The sequence below is a fragment of the Schistocerca serialis genome, chromosome 3 (genome assembly GCF_023864345.2).
Source record: "Schistocerca serialis cubense isolate TAMUIC-IGC-003099 chromosome 3, iqSchSeri2.2, whole genome shotgun sequence".
NCBI classification, from domain to species: Eukaryota; Metazoa; Arthropoda; class Insecta; order Orthoptera; family Acrididae; genus Schistocerca; species Schistocerca serialis.
Genome location: NC_064640.1, coordinates 308740258 through 308756764, shown reverse-complemented (window position 1 = coordinate 308756764; position 16507 = coordinate 308740258). Strand labels below are relative to the sequence as shown.

Genomic DNA, 16507 nt, shown 5'->3' with positions numbered 1-16507 from the left:
ATCTCTTGCCCAACATAAAGTCCTGAGTGACTGGAAAAAGGCGCAGGTGATGCCCGTATATAAGAAGGGTAGAAGGACAGATCCTCAAAATTACAGACCAATATCCTTAACATCGGTTTGTTGCAGCATTCTCGATCATATTCGAAGTTCAAATATAATTAATTTCCTTGAGACAGAGAAGTTGCTGTCCATGCATCAGCACGGCTTTAGAGAGCGTCACTTCTGTGAAAAGCAACTCGCCCTTTTTTCACATGATATCTTGCGAACCATGGATGAAGGGTATCAGACGGATGCCATATTCCTTGACTTCCGGAAAGCGTTTGACTCGATGCCCCACTGAAGACTCCTAACTAAGGTACAAGCATATGGGATTGGTTCCCAAGTATGTGAGTGGCTCAAAGACTTCTTAAGTAATAGAATCCAGTATGTTGTCCTCAATGGTGAGTGTTCATTGGAGGTGAGGATATCATCTGGAGTGCCCCAGGGAAATTTGGTAGGTCCGCTGTTGTTTTCTATCTACATAAATGATCTTTTGGATAGGGTGGATAGCAATGTGTGGCTGTTTGCTGATGATGCTGTGGTGTACGGGAAGGTGTCATTGTTGAGTGACTCTAGGAAGATACAAGATGACTTGGACAGGATTTGTGATTGGTGTAAAGAATGGCAGCTAACTCTAAATATAGATAAATGTAAATTAATACAGATGTATAGGAAAAAGAATCCTGTAATGTTTGAATACTCCATTAGTAGTGTAGGGCTTGACACAGTCACGTCGATTAAATATTTGGGCGTAACATTGCAGAGCGATATGAAGTGGGACAAGCATGTAATGGCAGCTGTGGGGAAGGCGGATAGTCGTCTTCAGTTCATTGGTAGAATTTTGGGAAGATGTGGTTCATCTGTAAAGGAGGTCGCTTATAAAGCACTAATAAAGGTCGGATTGAGGGAGGACATAGAAGCAATTCAGAGGCGGGCTGCTAGATTTGTTACTGGTAGGTTTGAGCATCACACGAGTGTTACGGAAATGCTTCAGGAACTCGGGTGGGAGTCTCTAGAGGAAAGGAGGCATTCTTTTCATGAATCGCTACTGAGGAAATTTAGAGAACCAGCATTTGAGGATGACTGCAGTACAATTTTACTGCCGCCAACTTGCATTTCGAGGAAAGACCACAAAGATAAGATAAGATAGATTAGGGCTCATACAGAGGCATATAAGCAGTCATTTTTCCCTCGTTCTGTTTGGGAGTGGAACAGGGAGAGAAGATGCTAGTTGTGGTACAGGGTACCCTCCGCCACGCACCGTATGGTGGATTGCAGAGTATGTATGTAGATGTAGATGTAGATGTAGATGTAGACAACATAAAGCAACTAACAGAATTTGGTATGAGTTTTATTTTTCATTAGAAGGTATAGAAAATTTATTTATTAAATAATAAATTAATATCTATATAACACTTTATCATAAGCTTCTAGAACTATTCTTTTATCATTCTGAAACTTGTGACTGTTCGCCTGCATTTTTTTTCCCTTTGTTTGTTGTCCTCAGTGTCGACGTACTGTGTTGCTACACTGGCTGAAAAATGGGGTGTGGAAGTACGACACTGATTATTTTAAATGATGTAGCTGACAGGTGCACATTTGCGTTTCATAGTACTTTACTTTCACTGTTCACAATCCTCCAATAATACACAGTTATATGGCCAATGCACTACTGTTTAAACTTCAAATAAGCCTCATTAATAGCTTGCAGATGAACATCCACATACTGCTACAATAGTTTCCTGTTGAACATCTACGAGCAGTAAAAACCTATCCACAAAGTTCACAGTTCTTGAAGAACAGAAAAGTACGTATGTAGCAGACACTGTCATTGTTTTAACACACAGCCTAATTGTGTTACACTTATTTCACAGTTAAGTTGATGTTTTGTTGTTGATCTAACCAACACACGTTTCTCATCTGAAACTCAATCGTGGACTGACTGTCTCATGACCACAATTCAGGTCCTTATATATATCTTCACAAAAATAGGTACTGAAACTACACATTGTTTGAAACTAAATTTACAGAAATTACAATTAAAACATAACTCATTAAATTAACTGAGTACATCAAAAAATTGTTTCTTTTAACAGTTTCTTCTACTGCACAGGTTAAGTCATATTATTTGTTTAAATGATGAAATTAACATGTATAGCTACATAAACAATACTTTTGATGAAACTGAAAAGTTCTTTGGAATTAATGAAGGGCTGGGTTTGCTAACATCTTTTTGAATAGAGCCTCCAAATGTTTATAATTAGTACAGAACAGAATTTATATTTGTTTATATGCCAACAATAGAATTTAAGTTACGAAACAATCACTGATTTCACCATATAATAAAAGTATTAACTAGGAATAGTCAAAATGAATTATAAAATCAGTTTCATACATAAAACTGAGCACAAAATAAGATTTGGTGTTATATTCTTTAAAACTGAGGGCAAATCTTTCTCTTTTATGAAAATGCAAATTACACTCACGTACATGAATGGTGATTAGTTAAAGGTGAAAAAATGAATTTAAGGAGGCAGATGGTAAAACAAACTTGTTTATTGATTAAATTTTTAGTACTTACATCTCTAGTTACTTGTTTGTACTCTAAGTGTATATTTTCTTTCACTTAATTATCAGTTAATCTTATAATAGATTCGCCATTTACCTTTTGAATATTCTTATAGTTTAAAGTGAATCCCTTTATTTTCATGTCCATATTTTTATCATTTTACTCACAGTAACAACTTTTAGGTCCATTTGAAGCCCAATCTGTAATCCAGTTATTTCCTAATTCATCAGTCCATTCACCTAGCATATTCCACAGTATTTTCACCATCATTAATACATACTATATACCGCCTGTGTCAAATTATGTACCAACTTTTCCTAGTGTATGTAACGTATCATATATTCTGTGTCTTGCATTTGATATAGTGAATGCTGCACTAAAGATATTTTTAGCTGTGTATTTTCCACATAATAATCCTTGAAACTGTACTTCTTCTGAAGCATATTTTCATTAATAAAATTTATATCTATATTATGTAAACAATCATCCAACAGTATCTCATAAAATTGTTGTAAATCTGTCACATACTTAGTTTTACTCAAATTTTGCCATTGTCCAAATATTCCCCTTAATGAATTAAGACATACGGTATTTTATCAACAGTTCATTTTCTTGGGTCTTCTTTTATCTTATCAAGATCAAAGTTGATACCTATTTTTTCTTTTATATGTTTTATATACATTTTGTTAGTTTCAAAAATATGTTTACTGGTTTCTAATTTTACTTTCATAAAGTCTTTTATTCAAATTTTAAACAAAATGTTGTTTTTATTTCTAAAATTCCACACTTTGTAGATACCTAAAATTTTATATCCTTTTTTATAGCTTTATTTACCTCATCAAGAGTCCAAGTTCCAGTAAAACTTCGTTTGTCATTTCTGTGATTACATTTATTTATTTTCTTCTTTTGCACATTTTACACACGCAGGAAAGAACAGTTTTTACATTTTGATTGACTTCTGTTTGTACAGGTGAAACAGGATGATACAATCCTCTACATGCTACTACTTTACATTTTATAAGCCCATACCATGCAATAGTATAATATTTTCGATTTATATATATTTTTAATGACATACAGGATAATAATCATAATATTGTACAAATGGATAAAGACTATATCTGCTTTAGCTCTTAATTTTACTGCATTTGTACAACCTCCATAAAAAGCATGTGTTGGATTGAGTGGTTCAACAACTTCAGGTAACTGTTTCAATTTCTTAACTTTTTATGCACTGCTGACTTAACGAAATTACATTCTCACATCTCTGCTAAATTATATCCTGAATTTCATATTTTTGTACTTCTTGTCAAGGTATTTTGTTGTAAATCATCCACTGAGTTTTGATTTTTGTTTTTAATATTTTCAGTTTTAAAACATTTTTTGCAACAATGGAAAAACAGCTATAGTATTGATAAACTGTATTGGTTTTCTTTATCAAAGCCCTTTACTTGAGCTATATTTACTTCATCACCATAAAAATTATTTTGAATATTATTCTTGTTTTAACTGTTTAGCCTAGCTATAGAGTCTGTACTATAATTCCCCTTTTGTTCTTTATCCAATACAGCAATTCTTCCTTAAGACATATATTATATCTGTATAGAGCCTACAGACTCTGGAAATTGTTAAATATCAGAATAGATCTATATTAACTATTTCTAGGAACTGTTTCCTTAGTTCCAAACAACCTCTTCTCAGTATATGTACATCAGAAATACAGAACACATTTATTTATTTCCTCACATTGAACACATAGTTTTCTTTAACTTTTCAACTATGCCATTTGAGAAATATTTCTCCATCTTTCAGTTTCATAGTATCAACACAAAAATATTTTGTATCAGCAATTGGTCCTAAGTAATTTTCATTTTTTTCTTTAGCTCTTTCAAACAAAGTGTTTTTGGGAAGCTACTAAGTGATCCTTGTACAAAATTGCTGCTTAAAAATAAATAGTGAATCTCATCCTTTAGCACAATGAGATATAAATTTATAATCTTTTGTTCATTAGCTGTCATCGACTTAAGAGTTAATCATTTGTTATGAATTTGTAAACAGTATCACCATTAAATTGTGAACTATTATGAGATTTGGAATAGATATTCATAATCAAACCACATCTATTTTCCACTATAGGTACAAGGTATTCTCTATGGACATTCTTTTTTTACAACCCTTAAACTGTTTCCCTTAACTATACTTTTGCATTTTGAACATTCAAAAATGTAATCCTTTTTTAATTTTAATAATAATAATAATAATAATATAATTCACTAAATTTTCTTTCACATATACCATCTTTTTTTGTTTTATATTGCATATAACATTTATGACTTTTAATTTTAATTCTAGGCCACAGTTTTTACATCTTTTCAAGCTGCGGTTATGTACTTTGAATCCCCAACAAATCCTTTTACTTTCTTCACATTTATAAGCTGTAATTTTACTTCTAGGTCACAGTTTTTACATCTTTTCAAGCTGCAGTTATGTACTTTGAATCCCAAACAAATCCTCTCACATTCTTCACATTTATAAGCTGTATTACAAACTTCTTGGTAATTGTTTAAGCATTCTTCATTATAACAATATCGATTACATTTTCCACAATATATTTTATTTTCCACAGTTTTGTGCTCTGTACCCTTGCATAATAAACATGTTTTTCCTTTTATCTTACATTTATATTTATTCTTGTTGTTGGATGTTTTGTAACATTTGTGGGTTTCCTGGCTATAACAACTGTAACAACTGACTGTGCACAGAAAACTCCAACCAATTGTGATCATGCACTTTTATTACGGTTTGTGTAATTACACAAAACAGAAGAAAAACAGTACAGAAAATCACAACATGCACATGGTATCCCAAGTCCACAAGACCGAACCAAAGAACAACAAGTCCTCAAAGAGCATTTACTCTGCACTTCATAGGTGGTAGTTACTGGCGGTCGATGGTTGCCACATTTTCTGAATCTTGGATGTAATGGATGTTTTTTTCGTATTGGCAAATTAAGTCCGTCTGCCAAAACCTACGTGGGGGGAGGTCAACAGCAAGGTTACGGATAGCCTCCGCAAGGGGTCGATGGTCTGTAAAAATTGTTATGTTCCTTCCTTCAATGTCTGTTCAGAAATATTTTACAGCTTCATAAACTGCAAGCAATTCTCTGTCAAATGCTGAGCATTTACATTGAGCCGTAGATAGTGTTTTGGAAAAAAAAGGAGAGTAGTTGTGTTGTGTCACTGACGTGCTGTTGGAGGACTGCACTGATTGCAAAATCACTTGCATCTGCTGTAATAGGGATGCAGCCATCTGGCAAAGGGTGGGCAAGAGTGACACCATGTGCTAACACTGACTTAAGGTCTTCGAAGGTTCTCACTATGTTGTCAGACCACTGTACTCTGTGATTGCCCAAGGTTTGATTCCTGGGCAATGCGTCTGTCAAAGGGGCTTGAATTGCAGCCGCCATTGGCAGGTTATGACAGTAGAAATTGATAGTTCTTAAAGGACAGCATAATTCACAAAACAACACTGGGAGAGGTAGATCGCGAAGACAGTCAACCTGCTCCTGAGGGGGTTGTATACTTTCCGAGGAGATTTCAACTTCATTATGTGTCAATAAGTCCTGTATCCTGGCCAGGTGGAGTTCATGTTCTCTGTCAGAGGATGAAAAAATGAGTATGTCATCGTGGTATGCATAAGAGCATGTGCAGTTAAACAGTTAAACATTGCCAAGTTTGGGCCGCATTTTTGAGACCATAAGGCATGTAACAAAATTCATAGAGGCTGAAAGGTGTGATCAGCACTGTCTTTGATATGTCACTCTGTTCCATGGGTATCTGTAAATATGCCTTTCGGCAGTCCAAGACACTGAAGATGCATGCTCCGCTAAGTACTTGTGCGAAGTCTTGTATGTGAGTTATCAGATAATTGTCTAATATGGTCCGCGCATTGAGGCAGCAATAGTTGCTGCAGAGGTGCACTGTGCCATCGTTTTTGGGAACTAAATGTGTGGGAAAAGACCAGTTACTGTCCGACGGACGAAAAATTCCTGTCTGCAGAAGTTCCTCCACTGCAGCCTTATCGATGCGTACTTCATATGGCGACAGTCGGCGCACTTTATGATGCACTGGTGGCCCATCTATTGTGACAATTTTGTGTGTCATGCCATTCATGATAGCATTCAACTGGGCTGGCAAACTCGCTCGGGGGCTGTCGCAGACAGGAATAGGTAGTACGTGAGAGTCACTAACCTGATGTGCCAGAGAAGCTGTTAACATCGGCAGCATCAAAGTCCCACATGGTGCGTCACCAGTGTCGGAGGGTGGTGACATTGACAGACATTGTACAAGGCATCGTGCATTTGTGAGGGCTTGCATAGCCGCCGATATAGTGCGGTTCAGTTCGGCGTTGTGAGCACAGAGACTGTCCACTGCTGAGCACTCAGACTGAAGCTGGGCAATGGAAGTTGTGAGGCTGTATGCCAGTGAAGAGCACTCGATGGGGGCCATGTCGAAATTGTTGGGAAGCTGAAGGGGAGGGGGGGCCAAGGAAGCAATTGAACACAGAATATGAGTGGATGAGGCGTGGTGCAATAATGTGGCCGACTGGAGGTCTGGAGACAGTCTGAAATGAAAAAGGAAGTCAGTGCCTAATACTGGATATTCTACATCAACCACATAGAAGGACCAAGTGAATTGTTTGAATTGTTTGCCAGGTATGAGTTCAATAGGTAAATCGGCCAAACTGTCAACATGTACTGTCAATTTATTTGCTGCTCAAAGGAACATTTTGGCTGGTGCCATGTCCTTTATGATAAATGTGGGAGGTATGATACTAACGTCTGTGATATCAATGAGAAAATACCGGCGTGAACCTCAATCCAAGGTGTACAGACATCCTCGTGAGGTGGGGATATGACAGAATGCAATGTCTGTGGGCGCCCTTGGATGTATCCGTGAGTCTTGGCCCCTACTGTGGCCCATGTGTGGCATTTGGGAATGCGCAGGGCAGGTGGCAGTTGCAAGCAGCATCCCTGTAATTGGAGTGGAACCAGCATATGCGTGAGTCAGCTGTACTCATCCCGCCAGCTGAAGCGTCAGGTGGGGGGAGGGCGGGGCAGGCGATCACTAGCCCAGTTGGGGTGGGGAGAGGCTGGTGCTCTCCCACTCGTGGTTCCCCGTCTTGGCCGCTAGATGGCTGTTGTGCTATGTGCTGTCCACGATATGCATGCACCCGACCTCTCTCGCCTGACGGTGGAAGTATATTCACAGGATTACCAACCTTGGCAGTATTAGGTACTGAGCTGCATGGAGGGAGGCAGCAGTTCTAAATAATGGCATATGCCTGGTCTGCCAGCCGTAGTTTATCCTCATGCAATGCTGTGGTATGTGGGGGCAAATGTAATTGTAGTTCTTGTGGCAGCCTCACCAACCACAATGCCCAGAGTGTTAAGTTCGGCAAGATCTCAGTATGACCTGCACACGCAAGCATCACCACAGCTCTGTGAGGGGGTTCTGTCACCTAAAGTCTCATCATAAATAATGTTGTGATTCGTGTGGGCTGGTGGATGAGAAAGGCATTCAATGAGCAGTGCTTGGGCAGAGGCATATTTGTTGCTCTTGGGTGGGTTCAGCAGCAAGTCACTGATGAGATCAGGGTGGTCATGCAGCTGGTTCACTAAACACACAAAAGGAGTGCTGTCATCTGCAATACCATGTATGTCCAACATATTGTCCACCAAGGTAAACCACCTCACTGAGTTATCCAGTTGTAATGGCGGCAGCTTTGGAAGATGACCAGGAACCAGTGCTTGTGAGGGTGTAGGAAAGACATAAATCATATGGGGATTCTGCATGGTGTTCACTGATGCGAACTGTGCCTCAGTGGTGGGCAATGTGTAGCGTTGAACATCCATTAGCTGTGCAGGTAAGATGTGATATCCAGTCCTTGTAGGCAGGAAATCTGTGCGGCCACACAATGAGAGCAGCATCGCAGGTGCGGAAGGATCAATGGCCGATGCAGACAAAATCTCGAGCAGAGGCACGAAATTGCGATTGAGTGCCTAGTGACAGGGCGGAACCATGGCAGATGCATCACCTGAGGTGTGCGAAGGCTGGCAGGATAGCTAGGCATATTCATGGCCCGGTGTGGTTGACGTGAGTGCATGGAGAGGGAAACATTAAATGGCGGACTGCTCTGAGGAGGGGGCGGCCATGCGTGTGGGCCCCGAAACTAGACAGCTATGTGGTCCATGTTGTGTGGCAGAAACTCAGGTGAGGGGTTTCTGGGATCTTGTGCTGAAGGAGCATTCTGTCGAGCATAGAATGCCATAGAAAGTGTCCGTGCTGATGTGTACAGTGCCCGGTGTTGTGTGCCGGTGGAGGTTAGGGTCATCTGGCCAGTCGGAGCAAACACTAGAGATACGAACATTCTTTTCGTATTAGTAGCACACAGGGTAAAGTATTGCACTTCACAGTCGAAAGTCCATTCTGCACCGAATGAGGTGGCACAGCGGTTAGCACACTGGACTTGCATTCGGGAGGACGATGGTTCAATCCCGCGTCCAGCCATTCTGATTTAGGTTTTCCATGATTTCCCTAAATTGCTTCAGGCAAATGCCAGGATGGTTCCTTAGAAAGGGCATGGCCAATTTCTTTCCCCATCCTTCCCTAATCTGAGCTTGTGCTCCGTCACGTCGTTGTCGACAGGACGTTAAACAGTAATCTCCTCCTCCTCCCTGCTCCATTCTGCGGTCTTGGCATCCTGCACTGCTGGACCAACTGGAGGTTGTGACATTGTCTATTGGCACAAAACCAGTCGTACACAGCTAGCGAATGCAATGTATTTTCACAAATTGGGGTCACCAATGTGGGTTTTCTGGCTATAGCAACTGACCGCTCATAGAAAACTCCAACCAATTATGGTCAGGCACTTTTGTTAAGGTTCATGTAATTCCACAAAACACAAGAAAAAACACTACAGAAAATCACAACATGCACATCGTAACTCAAGTCCACAGGACCAAATCAAAGAACAAGTCCCCAAAGACCATTTACTCTGCACTTCGTAGGTGGCAGTTACTGGTTGTCGATGATCGCCACACATTTATCAAAGTTTTGTTGCTTTCTTAGGACCACAATAGGTAACTGAAAATTTTCAGTGTACACAACATTTATGTGACTGCTAGTATCCAATTGTTGCTCAACATTTGTAATATCATATAGAGTAAATCCTTCTCCATTGTATTTGCCTAATTGGATACATAATATCCTGGTTAACTGTTTTGGTAATGTTTTTTTATCTTCTTCTCCAATTTTCTTAATTGCACCTGTAGTTAGTTCTCTACCTAAGATATTACTTGGTGATAAGTTAATACAGGTATTACTGCTCTAGGACAACAAAGGTTATCAGTATTATTAATTATAGTAATACATATTTTAGTCCTTTTATTATCAGTTAAATTTATGATTTCTACCTCTTGGAATTGCTAACATTTAAATGTAGTATTTGCTATAATAATAGAACCATCAGATGTTAATACATCTCTGATTTTATTCCACAAAATGTGAACAGATTCTTTAGTATTATTTGATGCTTTATATCCTGTAGAAATATGATAAAACAATTTTGGAGGTGCTGTTATATTCAGCCTATCCCTTATCTAAAATTAGATCCCTTTTTAGCAACTTCCACCATAGAACTGAGTGCTTTTGTTATATAATATGTTTCCTCACTAACGGTATCAAATTTGCTAATAATAACATTGGTAAAGACAATTTTATAGTCAACAGAACAAGCTTTAAATTTTTCATTATATTTAGATTCTATGTCTTTAATCTCAGATAAATCACTTTTTGACAGTTTTTGCTTTTTTCTTGCTTTAATAGCTTACTACTGAATAGATAAATTTCATTTTGTCTCACTATCTTTTCTTGTGTTGATGGCCAAGTTTTTTAAAACACATCATCATCAAATCTGTAAAAACAATTTATATTAGGTACACGTTTTGGTTTTGTTTTAGTCATTTGAAATAATTCTTGATGAAACTGAAAATCTTGTAAAATCGTAAGATTAACTAATTCTGCTTTCTTTAATTTGCTGTAGCCTTTAATACCAAGATCTGATTATAGTTTGGAATTCAACTGCTTTCATATCATTAAGGTTCCTTGCAGAGATAGGTAAATTGTGTGATAGAATTAAATTAATTAAATTATCTTTATTAAATCTACTATATCTATTGCATTTATGTCTTTTACAATGATCACAAAGTTGAGCAAGTGTCAAATGTCTCACAGTCTGAGACAATTTAGTCTTTCCTTATAGAGTTAAAAAACGTTAGATTTGTGAAAAATGAAAATTTAATTAATTTTCATTTCATTTAACCTCTGGCTTTGTTTAAATAATCCTGAACACAAATCATATATCTACAAGAGAGCTTATCCCTAGATGAAGAATTTAAGTGAAAACACCTAAAATCTTAAGTTTCCTGACAATTAATACATTTCTTGGTTGAATTATCATGCTCATAATTTTCGATTGATAATAATGTTTTAACATGTTCATTACCTGAAATATGTTTTAAATAATTCTCATAACATTTACGCATGACATATTTTCAACATACCCAAATAATTTTCTTATTATTACATCTATTTCTATGACAATTTTTATCACATTCATTACACATATGTCAATGCTTATCCTTTGTACATTTGTGTGATGGACAGTTATCAATTGCATTCTCAGCTCTTCAGATTTTACACATTTTGTATGCTTCCATTTATATGGAAACAGTTTTTAGTAGATTTAAGTAAAATTTTGCACTAGCATAATTTAACTTCGTTAGGAATTTAATACTATCATTTTCTGCCTTCCTTTCACTGTAATAGATTTTGTTAAATATGTGAAATATAATTATAATGAATATTAGTGATGATGCATATATCACCAATACAAACATTTTATCAATGGATGAATCAACAAGCAATGTCAACCCATTTTTACATTTTAAATTTCATCAAATTTTTAATCTGTATAAATCAAGTCAATTATAGACCATGTCAAGAACAAGCTTTCATATAATAATAAACAAGTGTTTGTGATAATTGATAAAGATAATAAGCCTTGGTTTAAAGCAAAAGATGTAGGTAAATTTTTGTAATATAAAGATCCAAAACAAGCAATAAAAAATATGTTCAAGAAGATGATAACATTACTTATGGAAATATAAGGTGTTCTCCCACATGCCCCTCACATATAATGAAAAAAAAAAAAATACTATTTTCATAAATGAATCTGGTTTATATTCTTTAATTTTATTATAAAAAAAACTATCCAAACAATGTATAAAATGGGTAACAAAAGAATTTTTACCATCTATGAGAAAATATGCTGAACACTAACTACAGGAAATTATAAAACTAAAAGATACAGAAAATCAATGATTATAACAACAACTACATCAAAAGGAAAAGGAATGTCTATATTTGAAAGAAATAGTGGATGATGTGGTAGAGATTAAGAAAGAACAAATTATTTACATTGCCACATCTTAACAGCATGCCAAGTAAAGTAATTCTAACTTGATGGTGCATTGTCAAAACAATCATCTTTCAGGAAGATTATCTGGTTATAGTACTGGAAGACCTAAGGAAGATAAAATGTTTTATGTCAGAAAATATGAATGTACAGATTATAAGTTAAAAGTCTTTGGTTTCAGAAAAAAAGTATGAGTATGACTAATATTTAGATCCTTAGTGCACTGATCATGTACTATTTGAGTGGTCTTATTTATGTCTGAAGTATTTACCCTCGGCCAGAACTTTTCTCTTACCTATGTTAAGTTATGACACTGTTACTATACTATCTAAAATTACACACAGCATGTATACCCTATGTTTCCACTGAAAAGCTACACAGCTTTTTCAGTTTTTGTTGGTTCAGCAACTCAGTAGGTGTAATAATGACCTATCAGTTGCTACAAGAAGAAATCTGTGCTTTCCATACATATTCCCATTAAGGCAGAGCATTATATTTGCTTTTGTAATCCTTATGAATTTGCCTAATATCAACAATTACAATTAAATATTTAATTAATGATTTCTTAATAGTTACTTAATAATAACCTACCCAATATTAGTATAAAAGAAGACTACTTGGATATATGGTTGTCAGTATACCCATTCAGTGAACAAAGACTAAGTACATCATATATCATGTATGATTCATGTGTACAGTTACCACTTACATAACCTTCAATATTCAGACAAAGAAAACAGACATCCATTTCACAGAAAAATACTCTGTTAAGTGAAGGGGCAGGAAGGAGGAAGAGGGATATAGCATGAAATGTAACTACAAGAGCACTTTAAGAATAAATTATGAGGAAGAAATGCCAATAAATTGTTACCAAAGGCATGGAAGGTGAGTGTTGTTCAAATCTGTGCCAGAATTATAGAATTTTTGGTGAAGTACTATCAGTAAGTAAAACTACAGAAACAATGGGTTTGGTCACAGGTGGTGCCTGCAGAGGAAGCTTATGCAAGTTACATTATTGATAACAGTATAACAGGCTTTACATAATGGTAATGCACTTTGCAGTGGTTTGCGGAGTATGGATGTAGATATAGATGTAGTTCTCTTTATTATTTATTCATTTATTGTGGTGCTTTTGGCAAGGACACTTTATTAGCATACGGTACAATCTATTTGTAATCCCTATAAGTTTTACAATATTTTGTGAAATGAAACAGAAATAATGATACAGTCTTTTGAAAAGAGATTCATAGATTTTGGAGCACTACAGAAGTGTACCTCATATTTTACTCCTAAGTTATCTGTGAAGATTTTCGAAAATGAAATTAAAATACCTATCATGATAGCAGATCAAACACATTCACTGGATACTAGACCTGAAAACTTTTTTTTCTTACAAGTGCACAGCACTAAAATGACTATATTTTGCAGTTACCTACATCTACATTAAAACTCCATAAGTCACTTTATGATATATGGTGGAGGGTAGCCTGTACAATTACTAGTCACTTTCTTTTCTGTTCCACTCACAAAAAGAACAATGGTAAAATGACATTCTGTGTGTCTCTGTATGAGCCCTAATCTTTCTGATCTATGTTCATGATCCTTATGTGAAATGTGTATTAGCAGCAATATAATCATTATGCAATTGTCCTCAGATGCTGGTTCTGTAAATTTTCTCAATAGGACTCCTGTAAAAGAACATTGCCTTCCTTCCAGTGATTCCCATTTGAGTTCCCAAATCATCCCCACAATACTTGCATGTTGTCTGAACCAGCTGCTGACAAATCTAGCAGCCCACCTCTTAATTGCTTCAGTGTCTTCCTTCAATCTGACCTGATGCAGATCGCGAACACTCAAACAGTACTCAACAATGGGTGACACTGATGTCCTATATGCAGTCTCCTTTACAGATGAACCACTATTTCCTAATAGATTTCCACTAAACTGAAGTCAACCAATATGGAGGGACCTATACAGTCTTGAGATTAAGCTAACTATTACACCAATGACAGTTATCCTCACATATTCTGTTGATGGGACAGAATTCAGATACAGCCCCTCATCCAGGAGGTGCAAGATTCAAATACCTCTTGGCTATCTGGATTTAGGTTTCCTGAGATGTTTCTAAACTGATTAAGACATATTCCTTGAGAAATGACATGTTTGGTACCTTTCCCCTTATTTTGAACTTGCGGTTCAGCTCTAAGAATCTGTTGGTGAGAGGTTGTTAACCCCTGTTTGTGCTTTCTTCTTTTAGAACATGGACATAAACATTACATCTCATGAGAATTACTTTGAATGGCCAATATCAGAAATGCTAAACAAATATGCAATTTGTTAGAAAAATCTTACATCTCATTGCTGCTTTAATAAAAATGTGTACTTTCCATTTCATATGAAACACAAACAGTCTGTTTATTTTCAGTTTGTGAGCTGCTGTCAAATGGTGTGTGGGCTATATTTGGACCTAATTCAAGTTCAGCATCTGAGCAAGTTCAATCAATCTGTGATACTATTGAAATACCTCATATTGAGATGAGATGGAATACCAAACAGCGAAGACAAGATGTTGCTCTTAACTTATATCCACATCCAAAGGCACTGTCAAAAGTAAGTATGCATCAAATTTCCCTTATGAAAAATGATAACTAAGTTTGTGGCAATGCACATAAATTTTCAGTATCTTGGGATTACTCAGATCTGAGTCACCATGGGCACACTACGTTATTATTATGTAATTTCTGAAACCATTGGACTATCTTGCATTTCTTCTGTAAAAATCTATATAGGTTAGTGAAAATCATGTATGAGAATTTGGATATCAGATCGCAGTATCATTTCTCACAGATGCATTCTGCCAGTTCTGATGTGAATGAAGCTAATAAAATGAAAGAAATGGTGTGGGAGGCAGGTCAGAGGTTGGGGTATATTGTGGGAGAGGAGGTAACACATAGGGGAAGAGATCAGGACAATTTGAGAATATGAGGATTGGTAGAGGGGGGGGGGGGGGGAGATTTGGAAAACAGGCGAAATGTAGGACTCACAGACATATGGAACGTGAAGATTTTTATGCCAAGAATGCTCACTGAAATAAAATATGTCTCTGCAAAAATATTGGATTTTAGTGTCACATGATCCAGTCATGCTACATAAATGTTCTAGTTACTCCAGCATCTCTTTAAATCCCTAAAAAGTACAAAATTTAGTTAAAATGTTACTCCAAATCTTACACAGTTACTGCCTATTATTGGAGATTATGTCTTCAGTTATTAAAAGCATGAAGTAAAGAGTGAGAGAATCATTAAAAAGAATTTTGTGTCATCATTTGTTGTAAGTCTTCTTTCTGTTGGCACAGTCATTATAGGTGAATGGTACCTTCATGCTAAAGCTGCAAAGATGTGTCCAGGTTCTGTTTATCTGTATGTCAAATTAGTAAAACCATGAAGCAGAAAAATACCTTCTCTTCAAAATTATTTTATTCCATACTTTACTGTTTTCAAAAATAAACACATTTCTTGTCAAGAACTCTGCTGACTGCCAGTCATTATACCTCACAAAAAGAACTGCTTTACAACTGCATAACAACTACATATGGCTCACATCAAGTGTAGCTCACACTCCAAGTGCCCAAGAATAGTGATATACTGTTACAGTATAATGATATGTTTACATGATTGATATAATCGATATATCGATATCAGTGTACATTTACATCAAAATTATGTAAAATATACAATTTGAACTCTTTGGATTGTGATCTAAATTACAGTGTAACAGGTTATTTGATTCTTAAAAAAAAAAAAAAAAATACACTGATTGTGTTGATGAGGTGAGTCAATCACTATTTAGAATATTTTACAAATGGCTATGCAAGTTTTAAAATTATTAATAGTTGTCATTCACACTAATTTTCTTAACAAATTTATTGTGTGAGAAACTGATGTGCTATATTTTGTGTCAGCTACTGTGGGTGTCAGCACCAACACAAACAAGGAAGGAGAGGAGTTGCGATAGCTGGTGTCAGGAATCCAAAGTGATCTGTATATTAAACTTTCAAATTAGTAGAAAATTTTATTTCTAGAATGAGATTTTCACTCTGCAGCAGAGTGTGTGCTGATATGAAACTTCCTGGTAAATTAAAACTGTGTGCTGGACTGAGACTCAAACTTGGGTTCGCAGAAGAGCTTCTGTGAAGTTTGGAAGGTACGAGATGAGGCACTGGAAGAATTGAAGCTGTGAGGATGGGTTGTGAGTCATGCTTGGGTAGGTCAGTTGGTAGAGCACTTGCCCGTGAAAGGGAAAGGACCCGAGTTCGAGTCTCGGTCCGGCACACAATTTTAATCTGCCAGGAAGTTTCAACTT

General features: G+C 36.4%; 1 protein-coding gene across 3 annotated transcripts in view; it reads left to right on the top strand.

The window, feature by feature from the left end:
- Positions 1-16507, top strand: part of LOC126470105 (glutamate receptor ionotropic, kainate 2-like) — a 522028-nt gene that overhangs the window by 217243 nt on the left and 288278 nt on the right. For all 3 annotated transcript variants that reach the window (XM_050097682.1, XM_050097680.1, XM_050097681.1), the window contains exon 4: positions 14571-14755. In XM_050097682.1, the coding sequence (XP_049953639.1) occupies positions 14571-14755 (185 nt within the window). The remainder of the gene's footprint in view (positions 1-14570; positions 14756-16507) is intronic.